The following is a 21,341-nucleotide window of genomic DNA, read 5'->3' on the forward strand; positions in this document are numbered from 1 at the left end:
ATAGTTTTCACAGTATTTGTACAACCTTTTCATACATTAAATGATAAATGAAGACTTTAGTTTCAATTTCTTCTGATTTCCTGCAGCCTTTCAGAGCTTTGCCCATCATTCTTTTACAAGCTTTAAGATATCAATTGGTTATTTTATCAAGAAAATGCTTTTCAGAAAAATGAGAAATAGCACTTGTGTTCTCAGTAATCGTGACCTACATGTATTTTTCTCTCATCTTCCTATCTTTTTGTGTTCATCACCAGTAAACCTACGAAATTGTCAAGCTTTGGTTCCATAAGTTGGATTAAAGTTGTCTCCTTTTGGGTCGATTGTAGTTCCTTAACCTGCTTCTGATCCCTTCACCATCTATTGAACAGTGAGGACTTTAGCATATGTTGGTTTTTAAGATAATTATTTGCTATTTCTGCTTTTAATTTTTTGAATAAATGAATGGCTATTGACCAGACATCCTTTTATTTTCAAATTTTTCTATTTTTGACCTTTTATTAAGGCAACATGACTTTGAACTTTGGCACATCTACAAATGAATATATTAGATAATAAGTAAGGGATAATGGCCGACGAAATGTGCATGACCAATGTATTTATGTAAATTTATTTGAAAATTGATTAAATAAATATTGATATAAATTGGTGAAAAAACAGACACAACAATTATTGAAACAGTTTTATTGAATTTTCCAGTAGAGACTTGATATTCATGAACTAAACTGCCTTATTGAGCAAAACAGACAATGAAGCAACATGGGAAAGTGCAGACAAAGCAAAAATGTTGAAAATACAAAAAAAAGAATGTTATGTGTTCAGCAAAGCAAGAACGGATGAAAACTGAACAAATCTTAAAAAAAAGAAAAGAAACAAGACAAAGAGACATCAATAAAACATAGTTTGACATGAATAAGTGACACTTTCTCTTTCATTGGTTAACATCTGATTGCTTATCTTTTTTTACTTAAGTCATTTTAATGAGTTTTTTTTCCAACCACTGTAAAAATGATATGAGAGATTTAATAAAATATTTACACTGTAATGGCAGAAATGTGAAGCAATCCCATATTCAGTGAATCAGCATTTTTGGGCCGAGGTCAACGAAAGGAAAACTAGTTCAGCTCCTCCAACAAAAACAAACAAACAGCTTTTCTGAACTTGCTGTGCTGTGTTGCAGCAGTGGAAGTCAGTTATGGCTCTAAATATGATCCAACAAATTGTAACTTTTGTTGCAAACCTCATCTGTATTTGATAATAGTTGCATTTAAAAAGATCGCACCTTCTTTCAGAGTTTAAAATTAGGGATTTGAAGGAATTTTTAAGTGCGGTAAACAAAAACACTATTATTTCTGTAGAGTATGTCGTGCCAGTCCCCTTTGTGCCGGTTCCAAGCCCGGTTTGAGAAGGTTGCGTCAGGAAGGGCATCCGGCGTAAAACATTGCCAAATATACCATGCGACTTGTTCGCTGTGGCAACCCCTGATGGGAGAAGCCAAAAGAGGAAGATGTCGTGCCAGTCCCCACTCTGCTTGTTTGCAAAAGCATTAATCCCCGTTACAATATGCTTTTACCACTATTTTTATTTTTTTCAAAATTGAAATGTTTATTTTGTTTTGTTTGCACCGCCATCATAGGATTAGGACAACACTTCACAAAATCCAAACTCAGCTGTCTGTGAGTATAGGAAGTCAGGGGAAAGTATTTCAATGAAAAAAAAAACAATGAAAGGACCCTAGACAAATAGTGAAAAAAAAAATGACAAAAAACTAGCTAGAAAAGTCAGAAACCAAATCAAGACCTAAACAAAAAATCCTTAAAATGAAGAAATGAAATGTGACTGAAAAAAACTTTCATTGGAGTGTTAAACATATGTTTAAATAAATTTATCTGAGCAGAGAATTTCGTAAAATGTCGATAACGCTTATGGGCACAAATACGTTTTGCCGCAAAATAAAGAACTCAGTCCAATTAGCCTCCCACATTGGCAAATCCTTTAACATTAACCAGCAATGATGGTTTGCCAAAGGTGAAAAGGGAAGCAAATACCAGGAAGTAGGCAAAGGAAGTTCCACTAGGGTGATTAAAAATGTGTTGAGGAAAAAAAAGGTTTTTAATGCTCCACAATATAAAGAAAACAGTGAGGAGGACCAGTTAAAAAAAAAAAGTTGACAATGACAAATATTTTGGGAGCACCATCAACAATGTTTGCATGATTACTCTCATTGACAAAACAAAAGTGACAATATTTCCACAACACAGGTTACAGGGTTAAAGATTTTTCAAAAAAATATGTTTCCCTCTCTGTAATGCATTTGTTCTATACATGAGTCTCAGTGCATGAAGGTGGGTGGGTTTCACTGGAAGCATGGTTCTAAACAGTGACGTGTATATAGATGTGCATCAGCAGTGCCACCACATGTCGGGCACGTTTCTTTCTGCAAACTGCTGCAGTTTCATGTTATCAGTCCTAAATGCAGAACACTACACTAAACAAACTATGCATCGCAAAAAAACAAACAAAAAAAACAGACTGCACAGCACATTTTTTAATAGTAAATATGTCATGATAGTATTTTTTAATCATTCTCGTAAAAGAAAACATGTAACAACAGTAACAACACTGAGATTTCAATTTCTTTTTTTTTTTATTGACTGAATTGCCCTTTGAGTCTCATGCCTCTAACTAAATGCTACTTTTTACACTTACACTAATTATTTCTGATTTATTTAGGCTGTTTTGTTGTTATGATTCATTTTTATTTTTAAAAAAACATTTTCAGAAGCTTGTTGAGTTTCCAGAGTTAGCTGATTTTAGTTAGAATTTAGTTAGCAATAACTAAATTCCCCGCTAATTCTGTACTTTTTAAAATAACTTTCCGTTTATATATTCCATTGCAGAACATAATTCACGGAAAATATCGACCGACTGTAACATTTGGTGACCTGGTCCCATAACTACTGTCACTACTCATGTTGAGTTTTGAGTGAAATATTTGGATACAAAATGAGTTGTTTTCCAGAATGACAGAACAGTTGATAGAAGGAACAGTGAAAGCCAGTTCTAAGAGGACGCTCACCTCATGATGCATGTGATGGTCGGTCAAATGATTGGTCACAAAGATCAAGTAATTTCCAGTTGCATCTTTTAACTCTGCTTATCCCTCTCCCAGTCTGTAAATGTGCCCAATTCTGGTGTCCTTCAAGTACAAAACAAACCTACCTATGACCTGTTCAATGATTCAGGTCCCAGATCAGTTTGGGTTTTCGTCAAAACTCTACAAGTGAGGAGTAAACCGCAAACTACCTTGGGACCAGTTAGCTGCTATTCTTGCTACTTAGTCAAAAATGCTGGGGTGTGGACAGCCGCAGGGCTGAGGACAGAGACCACTGGGGCCACAGAAGCCTAGGAGACAGAGGATATAGGGTTGTGGGGGGAGCCCATCTGGGTCAGGACCTTATCCAACCATTGTAGAGGACCATGCAGATGGATCTCTATCCAGCAGGGTGTACTGGTCACATCCTGACGGTGGTACTCTGCTCCCCAGCCCTAGAAGAAGAAAGAACAGCACAAATCACTAAACTAGTTATATCTGTTCATTTTTCTTTTGTCTTTTTAAAAAAATATATTTTTAACAACTGGCAATTATTTATAGGAATGCAAGAATGTCTTGTAAATCAAACTATGTTTTCACATGAATTACAAATGTGCAGAACTTTTTTTAATATATAAGAAATGTTTAAAAACAAATGTTTCCAGGATTACATAATTTACATAATCCTGCCTGTGTCTCAGCTCTCCCTGGACTACCTAAATCTACCTAAATCAAGTGTGTTCAGCCTATCAGGATGTGTGATCACCAGAGTCATCTAGTTTGAGATCCCCCAGGCGGACGCAGTGCTGCACACATCACCTGCTGTGCGGTGTATGCTGGTTAGTTTTATGCTTCGTCACATGTCAATCATCATAAAAGCATCTCGAGAAAAAAGGGCGGGTGCAATGCGCCTACCCAGTTCAGCGCAGTACTAAATTTGTATCTGCGAGGCACCTTATCACTACAAAACAGTGCATTGTGGGAAACCGTGTCCTGACAGTTCTAGTAGTTTAAAGTGATGCTGGAAACAGCTGGTGCTCAACGATGCAAATCTGTGTATTTTGTTTGTAACTTTTATTTCTGCAAATAGGGATTCACTGATGAAAAAATAAACATTTCTTTTTATACAAATGTTTTTTTATACAAATAGTAATTGAAATCAACATAACTCAGATTACTTTAATTGTTTTATGTTTTCTACTGATAATCAATTTGGTTTTAGTGCTTAACATCAGACAGACATTTGCATTTATGCTACAAAAGGAACCTGTAAGTACAGGCAGCACCAACCATCTGTGGTTGTTGTTGCCAATAAAAGTTAACTTCAATTTCAATTTCAATTTAAAAGCATCCCTGCAATAAGCCAGAATTTGCCCGGCGGTTATTTGTTATCTGTTTTCTTTGTCTACCTTAAAAGCTAAAAATAACATTTATAAAGGAATCATAAGACGACAATTAAAATAACTGTTAATAAAAAATAGGCTACAGGCAAAGCATTAAAATAAATAGAAAAGATATAATAGCACAGATCATACTAAGTGGGGAGAGTGTTAAGGACAACCCCAACTTCCTGTTCTCGTTCAGTCTCGCCGAACCAACTCACCTTAACAAAGCTCATTCGGATGGTACACATCTTAGTGAGCTCGTAAACTGCCTCAAAGCCATGGTTGACAGACTGGGCCAGAAGCTCAGCAAACTCCTGGTTGTTGAATATCTTCAAGCTGCATCTGCTGGGAATCTTGCACACAGTTGTGGGGTGGAATCCATGTTGGTAGTTACAGTTACGACTCTGGACAAATATGCTGCTGTCACTTAGACATTCTGCATACACCTCTCCTCCAACATAATACAGATGGACGCCTAAGAGGTGAAACAGAGAGACAAACGTTTAATCACCATAACTTCAATGTCAGAATCATCAGCCATGAACCTAAAACAGTCAGATGTTAAGGTGACATTTTTGTTTTTTTATCCTGGTGCAGACCCTCACTTAAAATATGAATGGGCTTAATGTACCTTGTACCTTTTTATTATTATATATCATTTTCTTCTCAGAAAATTGTCAGGTATGAGTTATCCCCTGCCCTTTCTGTTTTATAGTCCCGTGGGAGAGGAGCTGATACGGGATGCTAACACTGTGGTTTCTATTTTCTTTTGGGAAAATTGTCAGATCCGCAATTAATAGAGGTGGTCTCCATGGGTTCTGCTGTGTCCCAACATCTTTTTACTCCTTAAACAACGCAGAAGGGATCCAGTTACACATCTGGTTAATGTACTAATAATCAAATATTTGCTACTGAATATTTGCTATTTGGATGACTTTATTGGAAATAAAGTCCATGATGGACTTTATTTATCCATCATGAGATAAATAAAGTCTTATCTTATCTTATCTTATCTTAACCCTTTCCCACCTGAGCTTGACATTGTTTCAACTACCGTCACTTCTCAACTGTTTATGCAAATAAAGGTCAAAGAGCGAGTTATATTTAGGTGTCCGCAGTGATATTTCTGGTTTTAAAACGGTATGGTCTTTACTTTGCCCTGGTCTGAACCCCCCCCCCCCCCCCCCCCCCCTTTTTGTGATTCCATTTTACTGAGTTAAGGTTTGTGTGTTCATATCAGAAACAAAAGCTAAGCTCCATAGGAACCTGCTTACGGGATTACCTTTGCCAATGTGCCGTCGGGTGTTCTCGATGGTGGAGTTCCGGTTCACATTGGAGAGCAGGCCGAGGCAAAATCGATTGCGATTGTTGGAGGGATCTGTGAAGCCGTCGACGAGAACACTGGTGGAGGAAGCCTGGAACGCCTCACCTACTCGATTGTTGAGTTCGTAGTAAACAATGGAGCACCAGTACTTGGGTTCTTCATAAGCCACTGGCTGCACATCTGGAGAGGACACTGAGAACATTCCAACATAGTCAGTCAGTCCACATCAATTCTAACTCACTCCTACAACAGAATCTCATCAATCGTTTTTTTAAATATTAAAACATAATATCTTTAAGACTTGAAGCAGAAAAAATGAATAATTTCATCATAAAGGTTCGCAGTCATTCCGGATTTCCAGTTACTTTTGCCAGAGTTCTGAGCTGGCCCCATCCCATAATTGAAAGGAACAAATCATGTGTATTTAGGTACATATGTCTCCCAAAATCCCTCTTTAGCATGGCACTGACTGGCAGGTGTGTTTTGTCTTTTGCCTAACTGGAGCTGGTACACAATAGAAACCTGCTTCCGGTGCAGGATGCAGCTTGTGGAGCAGAAAAAGACGCACCAACTCCCACTTCCAGCAACAGATTTGTTTTGAGCAGCTGCGCCCGGTACCATTATCTGTAGAAGTGTCCAGAATCTCTGAGATTTGGTGTGCAAAATTGTAGACATTTGTAGAAGCAATAAAACAAAAAAAACAAAAAAAAACATACATGGGTTTGATATTATTCAAGAGAGTTGGGAGGCTTTTTAAAATAAAACTATAAATGAGCCGTTTATGAGCTGGACCTTTATTGTTATATGAATGAGGGTACTGAGCACAGCCGCTTCACAAAAATAAGAACCTTGGTTCTGTGTGGACCGGAGTTCTGTTGTGTGGGATTCCTTTTGGAACAACTGGCTGCCAATCACAGTCCGTTCTGTTGACTATTGAGGTGTTCCCACCTATTGCGTAATAGATACACTTCTAGTTCATTGAACCTGAAGATGATGAAAGACAACTGAGCAACTTTAGAAAAAAGTAAACACAAAATTAAAAAAATCCAGAGTACCCAGACAAGGTGCTGTAAGTCTGATTAGGGATAGTCATGAATATTTAGATTGGAGTTTGGCAAAAGCATACAAAGTGTGTCTTTATTTTCTGTCCATCCATCTTTTTTTTTTGATTTAGCAATAGCTGAATGCTTCTTTTTCATATTAATGAAATCACATTTTTGCACGTAATATTTTTTCATAATACTGTCACTAATAATGGAATGAAGAGTTTAGGCGTCATAGTCAAAAAATATTAAAAGTATATGAATACATAGACTAACATCCTTAAGTTTTTGATCTTTAAAACAGGATTTTTCCTGCATAAATATTTTAGTGGAGGTCACTACCACTAATTAGATTAGCAACACAAGCTCAAGCTGTTTAACAGAATGTGATCTGGGCTGTGATATTATGTGCAACCGCAGTTGCACACTCCCACTTGTCAGGGTGGCAGCACGATACCCAAATATAGGTATGAATCTAGGAAACTCCCAGCCACAGGTAGCAAGGGGTGTAAGGATATACCAACTCACAGATATATCGCGATATGTGTATCAATTTAAAATGCTGTCAGGCGATATTTATTTAATTATTTATGAGCTTCCTACAGCATCTGACTCTTGTTTACCACTGAAACCTCCGACCGCTAGTTGTCAGCACCGCCCACTGAGCCTCTTTGAGCAGCTCTACACCACACAAAACAACTACAAGATCTCAGCGAGAACCACCTCGTTAAATATTCAGTCAGCATCGTGGTTTTGTTGTTATAAGACATGCACTACCCACAGAGCACATAATTCTATGCTTTTTTCTTATACTGAAAAATGTTTTGTTGTGTAAATTGGATCATTTTGACCGTTCCATTTAAGAACAAATATATATTCATTCACCAAAAGAAAAGCACTCTGAATTTGCCTTGGTAAAAGCAACATGTATATGAGATACAGTTGCAGTGCTTAAGGTTCTGATCATTGCAAAAAATTGAATTTTTCCATTTGATTACAATGAAAGGCATATTAATATTCAAGTGTTTATTCAGAGTTTTTTTTGCTAAGACATGCTCTCTAAAAAAATATTGAAAAATTGTTCTGGTACAGTCTTGGGATGTATCGCAATATGCATCGTATCGCTAGACTCTTGCCAGTACACACCCCTACAAACAGACTTATATCAGTCAATCTGATTGCTTCTGAAATAAAAAATAAAATATAAATGAAAGACAACCAGAAAGAGAAAAGCAGAAGATACTGTGCATTTCTCTGCAAAAAAAGATGGTGACAAATTCTTTAAAAACTACTTATATTTAAATTTTAATAAAAAAAATTCTTTTTGTTGTCACATGAATTTTACAAGTTAAATTGATTAGTTTTGCCAAATCAAAGGAAAAACTATCTTTTTTCTAAAAAACATAACAAGAGGAGGGTAAAACCCTCACAGGCGGAGAGTCGTCCCATTAAACACGATTACTAGAACTTAAGCCTCAGTTTGTTCATGCTAATGATGACATGGTGCATTTGTGACACATGAGGGAAAGCCAGAGGCAGATGATGAGTTCCTGCAGTTTGAAGGACATCAAGCCAAATCAAGAGTATTTAGGCAATTGAGCTGCCAATGTTGCAATTAAGGGACATTACTATTGTTGTAGTTTTTTGCCATTTCCATGCTCAATTTGCATATTTTTGTTTACTTCCTGTTATCCAAATTTTTGTGGGCACGTAAATAGGTTCAGTAACTATTATTAACCAACATCTACTCCAGAACAGATGGATAATAGCCGGTATCTTTAAAATAATGGATTAGATTGTAGAACCGGCAAAAACTGTAGAACTGCAAATGATTTTCATGTTTTCACTCGTCAACATCTAGGAATATGAACAATAATGTCATAAACTCCAAATTACTGGTTTTAAAGAAAATTTAATTATTTAAGTTTTTTGACATTTGCTCTATTCCTGGGCATTCATTTGGTGGAGGTGTTTGTGTGGCTCAAGTCCACCATCCTAACTGTTTTGCAGCACGCAGCACTGCAGCTGCAACTGCACTTCCAACACCTGTTTAAACGGCAGATGTTTTTTTTCTGCACTCAAGGCAGTAAAATGAGAATAAAGCCATTAGCACAACTTATGTCACATCAGAATAATGTCCACGTTTTTCAGGGCAATTTTTTTTCCCCAAGTTCAAAGGAGAGACACCTGAAGTGTTTGCTGTAAAGTGAAAAACATTTCCTGAGTTTTACAGAGTGAAACCTTAGAGGGTCCAGAGCTCTTCCACAGCATCTAAAGATCACTATCTATAAGAAGATAGGACAATGAGGGATACACATCGTCCTCCTGGGTAGAAGACTTCCCATTGAGATAGCAGTTTTCCCCTCATTTTCTTTGTCTTATCTTAAATGATTTATTTTATGAATTATTGTACATTTCAAAACTTTTAGATTTTGATTCCACGTGTATCCTGGTTAGCTTTTAGGACCTTATGGTTGTTGGTTTATCAGCAGATAGAGGGAATTTCCAAACTGAAGCTGCTGGCTCCTGAATGTTTATTGTTCTGCCATGAGTTAAGACTGAAGACAGATGTGTGTGGGTGTGTGCGTGCGCGTGTGTGTGTGAAAAATAATTTAAGCTTGCATGGTAACCTGCTCGATTGTTGTTTTCTAAGGGCAAGGGTGGAGCCATGAGGTTGGTGTCCATTGGTTGGGGGCAATCCTGAGTCATCTGCTCCTCTGGAGGCATATAAGCGGGTGGAGGAGTCTCTAAATGTGGGGAACACAATAAGGAGAACTTGTTAGGATTCTGTAAAGACAAATAGAAGAGGTTAACTTTTACCTTGCTAATAAATGTAACGGGTGACTCACCTGGCATCTGGAATGGACTGCCAGGATCGGAGCTAGAGGGTGAATGAGGAAAGGTGATGGTGCTACCACTGCCGGGGGAATTTGGGTAGCTATTACCGGGAGAGTGAAGGAATGGCACAGTGTTGGCCTGTGCAAAGGATTCTGGGAAGGTGGCATTCTGGGGCATGTGTGGCTCGTTTTGCTGTAGAGGGTTGCGAAATCGAGGAAGCATTGTGTGCTTAGCGTTAAACTCGCTGTTCCTTGGAACCAAGACAGGAGGAAGCACTGAGGAAGAGAGAAAGAAAAAGGCTTAATGACAATAAATAAAGACCAACAGAGCATCACAACAGAGCTTTCAATAGTGCATGTCATCTTACTCTATTCCAGGAAGGTTAAAATACTTTTTTCTATATTAATGTAACCAAATAAGCACCCAAATCTGAAAAAATTGGCAATATTAAAAAGTCTTCTCACCAGAAAAGTTAAAGAGTGACTGTGACTTTCACAAAATAATGCAAACTACATTTGTTTTTTCTTTTTTAGCCTCTCGATTAATTTTGGTTCCTCTGCAGAAAGATTACAATTTTAAAACTTTGCTGTCTTACGATAATCTCTGGCATCTAACTTTGAATTACATACATTGTGAATAATCCAAACAAAGATGAATATAAGATCCTCTGGTTTAAAAAAAACAACACAAAAACAAAAAATTGAAACTCTTTCTGGAGTTGTTCACAATTCAAGATCCTAAATGCAGACAGTGCTGGTTTTTTCGAAGTGTCAGCTTCTGAGCAGCTGGTCAGCAGTATTCGGCCCCGACTCTCATGTTTCTGCTCTGAAAGACGTCAAAGAGGTGAGCCATTCTTGTGGAATTCATCACTGACTGAAGGCTATTGAGGTGCAGCGAAAAACCGCAGTGATATGCTCCACTGGCATCTATAAATAAATGTGCAGATAAATAAAGCTGGTGCTGAAATTTCAGAGGACGTGCAGCAGGCTGTCAGTCTTCCAAAAGGTGGTCTCCAACAGGCCAGAGCATCAATGTTGTCATTTATTTCTGAGGTGAAATGCTCAACAGAAGAACAGCTGTGGTGTTACTTAGAACAGTGTGTGTGCGTGTGTGTGTGTGCGTGTGGGGGGGGTGTCTGACAGGATGAGTGTGTGGGGGGAGGTTCAAGAGAGGGAAAATAGACTGGAAAAGGAGGGGAGCAGTGTGGGTAGACAGGTGCTGCGGGGCTGAATCACCTTAGCCCTGTGTCGAGCAGCCGCCTCTACAACAAAACGTGTGCGACTCCGCCAGCAACGGTTTCCTCCCATTGTGTTTAAGTGGCCGTTTTCCTGTTCCAGCCAATTTTACACACTGTGCCTTTTTTGTTTTTTGTTTAAAGTGTGCAAGAGTTGGGTGTGCCTGTGTGTCGATATGTGTACAAAGAGAAGGAGCGAGAAAAAGATGGGCCTGACGTACTGGGCATGTTCAAAACAAAGATCCCGTTCTCCCCTCAAATGGAATTTCCTGACACATAAACGCACAGACAGGCACACACACCTTTTTCCTTTTACTCAGTGTTCTGAACACAGTTGTTTTTAGTCTGTCAGCTGACCCTCATTTTCTGTTTTCAATCTGATTTGTAGTAGTTTTGTAAAACACTGTAGAAACCCAAGCAGACACATTCTGCATTGCTTATCTTCTCGTTTATCAAACCCAAGCATCTTGAATTATTTTGCTACCTTTACTTCCTTATAAAGGTTTGTTAACTTTCCTTTTTTCAGCATTAATGCAGTATGTTTACAATCTAAAGTGGATTTTTTGGAAAGGAAAAATAAGCACGCTTGTATAGCAACTTGAAGTGCTTTGAAGCACAGGAACTGATATGAACTACACTTCCAGTCAAAAGTGTTTAAACACCACAATTAACCAGGCTATTTTTTTTCGGTTCAAGGCAAAGTCCAATGAATAACTTCAAATGGTGGAAAAGTGACTTGTAAAAGATTTGTCAGAGATTTAATTAACAATGAAAAATTTCAGGGCACTTTTAGCCTTAAAGTGTAAAATAAAAATCAACAATGGAAAGCTTTTTCTCTGCAATACTAGTTGGTTGTGTTTCTAAACTCCTTCATAAAGATGTTCCAACTTTTTATATTTACTTACAAATTCCTCTTTAGGCCGTACGGTGCCACAGTGGTTAGCCCTCTTGCCTCACAGCAAGAAGGCCCCCGGTTCAAGTCCCGGCTGGGGGATCTGAACCAGAACAACAATGGGGGACCTTTCTGTGTGGAGTTTGCATGTTCTCCCCCTGCATGCGTGAGTTCTCTCCGGGGTCTCCAGCTTTCTCCCACCGTCCCAAAACATTCTTCATAGGTTAATTGGCAACTCTAATTTGTCCCTAAGTGTGAGAGTGAATGGATATGTGATACGTGGCCCTGCGACAGACTGGTGACCTGTCCAGGGTTGTCCCCTGCCTTCTGCCCACAAGTGGCCGGGATAGGCTCCAGCAGCCCCATGACCCCCAATGGAACAAAACGGAAGAAGATGAATGAATGAATTCCTCTTTATGCACGGAAGTAGTGCTAGAACACAGTGCCGCTGCTTTAGTCAAACAATATTGTACTGCTGAAAGAAGTGTGTAGTTTCGAAAACGGTAGGAGCAAAAGCAGACAGACGAGCCATCATACACTAAAAATGTGGGTCTTTTTTTACAGAGGGGTTGCACATAAAGTCAAAGGACTTTGAGAAACTGGGGGAAACTCTGACAGGAAGAGGTCTGGCAGACCCAAAGTCACAACCACATCAGAGGTGAAGGTTCTGGGACTTAACACCTGCATGATAGATGGCTCAAGAGACACCAGATTCGAGGGCAGCTTGAATGTGGTTGCAGAAGACCAGTCTCAATTGTAACTGTAGGAAGACTTTAAGCCATAGGGTTGACAGGATGAGTTATAGTAAATAAAGATGTCTGGATAAGAAGAAGAGGCTTGCCTGGCCTGGAAACACAGTCACTGGACTAGTGAAGACTGGGAGAAGGTGTTAGGGATCAATGAACCAAAATCTGAAATCCCTTTTACATGATCAAAAAAGGGGAAAAGGACGACTCCCACAAAATTTGAAATTAGTTGTCAAATATGGGGGAGAAGGTGTGATGGTATGGGGCTGTTTTGCTGGATCCAGGGTTGGTGTGGTGCATAGATAATTCTACAGCACCATGCAATTCTCTTTGGTCTGCATCTAATTGATCAGAGGGTTTATTCTACAACAAAAACCAACTGAAAACTTAAAGTTCCACTCTAATAATCTTCTGATCTAATGTAAAGGTGTTCCCAGAAGTCAATATCAAAAAACCTGTCATTTTCTAGGACATATTTTCTGCAGAGAGGCAAGATTTTATCAGAAATTTGCCTCTGACTTGTGGGGGGAACTGTTGGTGTGTGGTGTTTTTGTCAACACTCTCCTGCTAGCTTACGGCCCCTCACAACCTAACATAAGGCAGTTCAACAAAAATGGCAAATAATATTAGAGCTATCCAATCCGGTCGTGCAGTTTTGAACCAGCTGCCAGCTCAGACGAGAAAAACAAAGACACACATGGATCTATCTGTCTCCAAGTGGATGCATCAGAATGGAGCGGAGCAGGGAGCTTGTGGCCTGCCGATTGTAGGTTTTTTAAACCTACAAGCTTTTTTAAATGTCTTTTTTTCGTCTCCTCACAACCATTTGAATAAAGAAAAAGTCAGAAAAGCAGCTTTAATCGTACTTTTCTTTATATATGTCTTCATGATGGGACATTACTGCAAGAACATGTTAAAAACAACAAAAACACAATTTTCATTGGAGTGGGTCTTTAAATTTAAGCTATTCTAGAACTACTTGAAAACAAAACAAGAAGATGGTACCAACAAAAAACCAACAACCAACAACGTCTCCAGACTCAAACCCTTTGAGCTGGTTTGGGATAAACCAGAGTGAACATAAAGCAAACATAAAGCATATCTGTCCAAGGTGGCTAGTTTGATGGGGGGGGGGGGAAGAAGTCAAGGGAACATTTTGGTGTATAAATTGGTTACATTTTAAATATTCATTTTGCATCTCCAGTTGGTGTTTTGTGTTCATTAAAGTAACTAGATACATTGAAATATTCTTTTGAGTGGTAGAGTATTTTTTTATTCATCTTTACAGTTACATTATAAATGAATGCTGAATATCTTTGTTGTCAGTTTAAAGCAAAGTTCACGTTATTTAATTAAAAATATCTTATTCCTGATTTGGTTATATAACACATATGATCACTTTTATTAGTTTTCATAATATTTTATGTAAACAGCCAATGAATAACTACAGGTCGTGGGCAAATTTTTGAAACCAAAAAGGCATGATTCATTCATTCATTCATCTTCTTGACCGTTTTTCCCTTTCGGGGTCACGGGGTTGCCGGAGCCTATCCCGGCCACTTGGGCGTAGGCAAGGGATGCCCTGGACTGGTCGCCAGTCTGTCGCAGGGTAGAATATCCTCAATCACACATCCATTCACTCTCACACTCACACCTATGGTCAATTTAGAGTTGCCAATCAACCTATGAAGCATGTTTTTGGACAGTGGGAGGAAGCCGGAGATCCCGGAGAAAACCCACACATGCACGGGGAGAACATGCAAACTCCACACAGAAAGGTCCCCCATTGATGTTCTGGTTCAGGTCCCCCAGCCGGGACTTGAACCAAGGTCCTTCTTGCTGTGAGGCAAGAGCGCTAACCACTGCGCCACCGTGCAGCCGGCATGATTCATATTCATTTATAACCTAATAAAAGAAAATCTTTATTAAGAGTCTATACTTGTGTAACTGCACTGATATTCCTTACCTGGGCTGTCGACCCGTTTGTAGTGGTAGGGGTTAATGCACACATCCTTTTGTTTGGAGCCAAAGGGGTACTCGCAGCACTCCAGCGCCTTCAGTTCATGGTGGGACTGCAGGTCAGGCCAGCGCCACACCCGGCAATAAATAACATGTGGCAGGCCTTTCCTGTGGGACACCTGCAACCGTCCATCCAGTGAACGAGGGATCGTCACACAGTTACTGGGCTGCCCGGGGCAGCTGAGAGCCCGTTCCAGCTCCTCCATGGCTCCCTTCTTCTTTTTCAGTTTCTTAACCAGAGCATCAACCGCTTTTTCTGCCCACTTCTCTTCTTCGTCTCCCTGCTTCCATCCGAGCAGCCGTTTGACAGCAGGGCTGGTGAATGAGAAGAGTGAGGTGACATTCATGGTGGACGCACTGTCCTCTCCTCTCCTAAAAGAAGTGTGAGGAGTGTTAGGACACTATCCACCTCCAGAAGGCAAACGGTAAAGTGTTCTTTGATTTTGTTGTTGTTTGTGTGTTTTAGGGACTCCTTAGCGCTGAAAGGTCCAGTGTCCTCTTGACAGTCACTAGAAAAAAGAAAAGAGAAAGTTAAATCCTTAACCTGGAGATAAATTACTCATCCTTGGAGAGATAAACACTTCTTTGTGTTTCCTTTCTCTCACAAAGAAAACAATAATGTCATCACTGTAGCTGCTAAGGGTACGTCACACACCCAGAAGACATCAGCCACCGCTCCAAAAAGCTTCCCGTCCATATGGCCTGTCACATTACGGCTAATAAGTAACATGGCTCACATCAGGGCTGTATGTACTAGAAGCAGCAGCCCACGCAGCATTATTGCATTGTTTCTTCCTTAGCTGTTATCTATACAAAAACCTGAGTGGAAGAAAAACATCTTTTCTTCAGTAAAGTCAAATAAAATGTACACAACTGAGTTTTTTTAATGCACTTTTCTATGAGGCCACCTCTTAAAAACGGACAAATATGCCCGAGAGTGCCTTCGTTTTGACAGGATGAGGATGCGTTGCGTAGACTGTTGTGTATCGGACAACATATCTTTGTGGTTATTCTTGACCCTCAAGATCACGTAAGAAGTTGGATTTCTGTGTCATACAAAAAAAAAAAAAAAACAACAAACTGGTAAACTAGGCAGGAATGTTTCAACTATTGAAAGTTCTGTGTACACTAATGTGAACATGTTGTTCTGATCTTCTTTATTTCAGTAATACTGTTGGGGACCTTGAATAGGGCAAAAATTACCAATTAAAAAATGGATATATTAGCATTTTGCAAAGAACCAAAAACAAAAAAATGCAAATATCTTTGGGAAAACATTTCTCTTTTAGGTCCTAAACAGTTTTGAAATTCTTACAATGACAACACATTTGTCATGGCTTCAAAAAAGAACAAGTTGTACCACTTCCTAGAGCTAACAGGGTGCAAAGACTCTATAAATACATCCGTTGATTTCATTTTAATAAGGTCAACATCTGTAGAAGAAAAAACTTATTATAGTTGTGCAACCATGTCAGTCCCTTATTGGACACTAACTAAAATCTGTGTTTATTACATTTGAGTAAAGGCTTATTCTATCAGCAATTCCACAACAGCTGCACAGACACAAAAAGGGAACCTGTTTTGAATTAAATGTTTTCCAAATTCAGCTTTGCAACATCTGGAGCAGCCTCACCAATCCTGTGCTTTGATTCAGCTGCAGCTGGGAGCCAGGCCTCCTTGCATGTGTCCAACCCTTGGCGATCAATCATATCCAACTGCTTGTCTAACCACATGCTTATTTCAGCAGTCTGATATGGCACTGTGTTGCCAGTCAGGACAATGCTAGTTTAGAGATGTCTGTGAGGTAGTCAAAATATGAAGGCGCCAATGCGCCCCGCTCTTCCTATATCTATGTATAGACTAGGACGTCTGCATAAAAGAACATACTTTTTCTTTTTTCCTAACAGCACTTTTCTGAACAATTCATTGTACATTTGCAGTGTAAACAGAATTTCCGTCTATATTCAGGACTTTTTATAATCTAGTATAGACACTAGTCCCATCCAGATGCCTGAACTACTCTATTCTACAATGAGAGTTTAATGGCAGATCCTTGTTAGTGATGTATTTCAAAATACTTTTTTTTGGTCAAGCTAAGCTTTTTAGGACTCTTAAAAACAGCTATGTGGCCATCGGGTCTTTTGTTTTTTGCCCGTTCGACTTGGACACTAGGAGGTCACACAAATGTCTGCAGTGTTTTCACAGTTACACTCGTCTGTCCTCGTACAAAAACACACATCCTCATTTAAACAACACAGCCACAAATGCCCTTCTGTCATCCCCCACAGCCAGCTCTGAACACCCGTTAGTCCTCTGGACAGAAACCGAAAATAATGGAAGGCCGAAGTGGGATCATGAGCCACTGACAGGCGGGGGCTTTGACCCGCTTGGTGCGAGCTGTTAGCCACTACACTAGCCACATGGATCATTTTGCACCGCTTCAGTGTCTGTTAATCAATTTAAACTTGGGCTGTGTAGGATGAGGAGGCAGTAATGATGCTCTCTGGACCCTCCCCGGGGAACAGCATTATGAAGAAGCTACATTATTTATCAGCAGGGTTCTGGATGGGGCCTCCATTAACCCCCGCTCAATGGAGTCTGTGGCTATAAACAGCGGAGTGCTGTAGGAGAAAGGGTGATAAATAAAGAGAAAGAAAGATGAACTGATCAAGAGAAAAAAAGGGGCGAGTGACAAACTAGGGGACTGTAAGGAGCATTTGACTTAAACTTCAGGATTACCAAGTGAATAATCATGCTTCAATGTTTTTTTTTTAAATAGCTTTTGTGACAATCCATCAGCAATACATAGAAAACTGAACTGCCAAAACAAATTTCCAATCTAATTATTGAATATATTTAACAATTAAATATAATTCTGATGAAATCCTTAGCTTCTAAATAGACTCCAAGGCTTTTTTGGAATACTTTCTTTTAAAATTGACAAAACGTTACACATAAGAAGTCAACTGAATGAGTATTGAGTTATACTTATTTAAGTTATATTGATAACTATAAAAGAAAAATAGAAAAAATATATATCTCTAAATCCAAGCAACAAAAAAGTTACTGCTTGCCTTCCTTTCACCATACTGTAAACATTAGCACTTTATCCATAGCCTCGGGACAGAACATAAAACATTTTGAAAATGTAACCTTGACCATTGGAGAATTGCAAGACAAATACATCCAAGTCCCACTCCGATCATCTTTTTATCTATACTTATATCATTCCCAGTGGATTTTTTAATCATGATTATGCTATCTTCAGCATAATCATTTTTAGCCAAAATTTTAAGAAGAAAAAAAAAGGTCATTTTCTAGGACATGGTTTGTGCAGAGCGGCAGGAGTTCATTAGAAATCCACCTCTGAGTTGTTTGCAGGCCTGTTAGCCGCAAATTACCATAAATGGTGCAAAAAAAAATGCCTAGCAATATTGGAGCGATCCAACAGGAGAGTTTTGAGTCAGATGTCAACTCGGACAAGGAAAACAAAGACTAACATGGATCAATGCATCTACAAGTGGATCTATGGGAATAGAGCGGAGCAGGGGGGTTGTGGTCTGCCGGCTGCAGCAGCACCTACATCACTGCTACAGACTTTTTCCAACTGCTCTTGATTTACAACCATTTAAATGAAGAAATACTCAAAAAAAAAATTTTGAGCACTTTTTTTTTTTACATGTCCTCCATCATGAGAAAAATACTATAAAAACACCAAAAATATTTTCATTGGACCAGGTCTTTATATAGATTTTGAACAATAAAGGCTTGATCTGTTAAAAAAAAGCATCCTGTTTATTTTCAAATCTTTAATTCTTATGTATAAAGAGATTATTTTGGACAAAATAAAGATGACATCCACAATTATTTAAAATCTGTTAGGGTCCACAATGAGCAATGAATGCAGATTTCTGCCAAAGCTATTTTACCCAGTGGTCTATGTATAAGTAAAGCTTAAAAATAACCACAGACACACACAAGATGCCTTCTGACTAGACATAGTCATTGACCAGAGTCTCCTTTGAGTCACCGGGCCACGGTCCCCCACAAACACGAATCTGTGCAATGCTCAGATTCGGCAAGGATTGCACGATAAGTTAGAGATGAAGCTCTGAATGGGAACAGCCTCTGCAAACGGCCTGGAATCACATTTGTCCTGACTACAAAGCTACAGCCGTATTTTTACATTCCAGATACATCAGTCAACACGCAACCGGACAGCAGACATAAATAGCAATCGCATGGGTTTGTAGGCAGCCATCTCAAACATGCTTGGCACTCAAGAGTCGGGTTTGTGTTGTGTTAGGGTGGACACTTCCCCCTGTCACTATGAGGCCACAGTGCTCAGATCACACAAACACACAAGAAAAGTGTAACAAATTAATCCTATATATTCATACTTTAGTACATTACACTATAGTCAGAAATATTTCATTTGCAAAATGAATCTGTCAGTGTAGTTTAGCTCAGTTTTCTGATTGTAGTCACCCTAAGAAATGCCACAGCTGAAAGACAGACAACAATAACACTGGGAACTCTACATGCTAAAGCTAAATTTCTTTACGAACATGTGTACAAAAAAAACCCACAGACAATAAGCTAAATAAATACATTACATTTATTTTTCTTATCAGTCCTAAAAGACTGAAAAGAAAAAGGAAGAACACACAATTTCTCAAGCATAACTCATCATTGCATACCCCGAGAATGCAAAACAACAACAGGGTTTAGGCTGTAGCACGAACAAGGGCAAAATCCCGTCCTTTGAGTAATCTGATATGTCATCTTCAATAATGTCAGGAGATCTGGGCTGAGCTGCTGCAAGACTCTCACTCTGTGTTTTCCCTTGTTTACCTTCCATGGACACAACTGCAGAAAAACTCTAGTACACTACTGTGCAAATGCAAGGAAAAGTACTTCTTCAAATTCAGCGAAAGGTAGTTATCATTAATCAAACAACAGTAGCAAGTAGTATTCCTGCAAGGTACTCATTTTAAGAGTATTGCTGTACTGTTTGACATTAAAATAGAATGGAAAATTGTTCATGATTAAATTATGATTACTCATTAACAGCAGTGTAATAAATCAAATAACACTTCATCAAGACATGTCAGAATGTTGCATAACGAAGTAAAATCAATAACTTTTCTACAATTTTTGGTGTTTTTGTAGACAAAAAGAAAGCACAGATAAATGTCATTTGATCTTTATACAATGTCTATTACATATCCTCAATCATTTTTGTGTGCATTCTAGTATCATGACTTGTTTCAGTCTACAAAGACTAAAAAAACTAAAAAAAATTAAAATATTTATGTTCTTCATTTTTTCAAAGCCATTAAATAATTCATTTACAAAATATATTAAACACTCAAGTTGGAGACTCCATGATTAGCTTGTATCTTTGTCGATCATCTTTAAGTGGAGTTTCATAATGAGGATGATTTAATTTCTACAACAACAAAAGTTGATGATGTAGATCTGCCTTGTTGGTTTATTATTTGCTGAGTGTATTTAGTTTATGCACATATAAACTGAGTTTACATGATCAAAGTAATTAGTCATTTTGCAAAATGATCACTTTTGGCCTTATAATTCAGTATTCTGACATTAAACAAAGAAATAACGTGGCTGAAATGGGATACAACTATATAGCATTACATCACCTAATATTGCTTTTTTTCATGTGAAAAGAAAGTATTTTTGAAATTGAACCAAAATGAAGCCTAAATTCTGTCATTTAAAGAGATTTGAAAACAACAGCATTTGCAGCTCCCCCCCCCCCCCCCCCCACACACACACACACATTCTAAATCTGTACTTCATAAGAGTTTTCTAGAAAGCAACGATGCTGAGCTCTCATCATCATCACTTCATGATTTCCACACAGAAGAGAAAAACAACATAAGTCTCCCGTCAGAGACTTTGAATTAAATGGGGGGAAAGTTTGAAGCTTCCAACTGACAGACTACTGCTAACCTAAACCTGCTAACCTTCTCCTTCCTCTCGGTAAAGTGGTGCGCAGTATAAACAAGATATGCTAGAATTAGTTTTATTTATAAAATTTAAAGGAATAAAAATATCTCCGTACCTTTTTTTGTGTGTAGTTTACGCTTTCTGGGAATCACCGGGCCCCTCCTGAGCGCTCTCGCTGCCTGAGTTGGGTCTTATCGACCTGGCGTCACAGAGTCGCCGAGCCGCCTCACACTCCCCCTGTGCGCCAGTATTACGCCGCGGGACACAGACCCCAACACAGAGCAGACCTACTACATCTTCATAAGTGGATTATGTAATTGTAAAACAGTTAGAGCTTCTCGCAAATTGTCAACAATTTCTTACAAGGAAAGGGTTTCCATTCTGTTCCTATACTACATAACAGTTCTGTGTTTTTTTTTTTACTTCAAAGCATAAAAACTCCTCCCATAACTTCTCTGTAAATCCATATTATTTGGACTGTGCATTTTGTTGGCGTACACACCTTTTAAATGAGAGTTAAAAAGTGTAAATTGCTAAGAGAATTGAGCAAGCCTGCTTGGTTTTTTTCTTTTTTTTTCTGCAATCCTGACAGGCAGTTTGTCTGATCCTGAACTTCTGAACTGCATTTAGGCATTTTGTTTCCCTCAAGCTGTGATTGTGACATGATAAGCAATTGCCTGATAGAGGAAAAAATTAAATAGACGTCATAGAAACATGACCACACGTGCCACGAAACAAAGAATACAAGCGTGAAATGAAATAAATATCTTGTATCTTAATTGGAATAAATGCT

At 38.7% G+C, this 21,341-nt stretch overlaps 1 protein-coding gene across 1 annotated transcript; it reads right to left on the minus strand.

The window, feature by feature from the left end:
- Window positions 1-666: 666 nt before the first annotated feature.
- On the minus strand, window positions 667-20,946 carry LOC101155989 (mothers against decapentaplegic homolog 1). The gene is made up of 7 exons (XM_004065930.5): window positions 20,664-20,946; window positions 14,520-15,081; window positions 9,693-9,956; window positions 9,474-9,590; window positions 5,759-5,992; window positions 4,695-4,951; window positions 667-3,546 (listed from the first exon to the last, which is right to left on the minus strand). The coding sequence occupies exons 2-7, from the start codon at window positions 14,917-14,919 to the stop codon at window positions 3,403-3,405; spliced, it is 1,416 nt and encodes a 471-aa protein (XP_004065978.1). The 5' UTR covers window positions 14,920-15,081; window positions 20,664-20,946; the 3' UTR covers window positions 667-3,402.
- Between the last annotated feature and the right edge of the window lie 395 nt (window positions 20,947-21,341).

This window comes from Oryzias latipes (genome assembly GCF_053564925.1).
Source record: "Oryzias latipes strain Hd-rR chromosome 1 unlocalized genomic scaffold, Olatipes_Hd-rR_3.1 chr1_Y".
Taxonomy (NCBI): Eukaryota; Metazoa; Chordata; class Actinopteri; order Beloniformes; family Adrianichthyidae; genus Oryzias; species Oryzias latipes.

Coding starts and splice junctions, on each gene's coding strand:
- LOC101155989 (XM_004065930.5), bottom strand. CDS start 14,919: ATGAATGTCACCTCACTCTTCTCATTCACCAGCCCTGCTGTCAAACGG. Junction 9,957..14,519: donor CAAACGGGTCGACAGCCCAG/GTAAGGAATATC, acceptor TCTCTTCCTCAG/TGCTTCCTCCTGTCTTGGTT. Junction 4,952..5,758: donor CCGACGGCACATTGGCAAAG/GTAATCCCGTAA, acceptor TTCACCTCTTAG/GCGTCCATCTGTATTATGTT.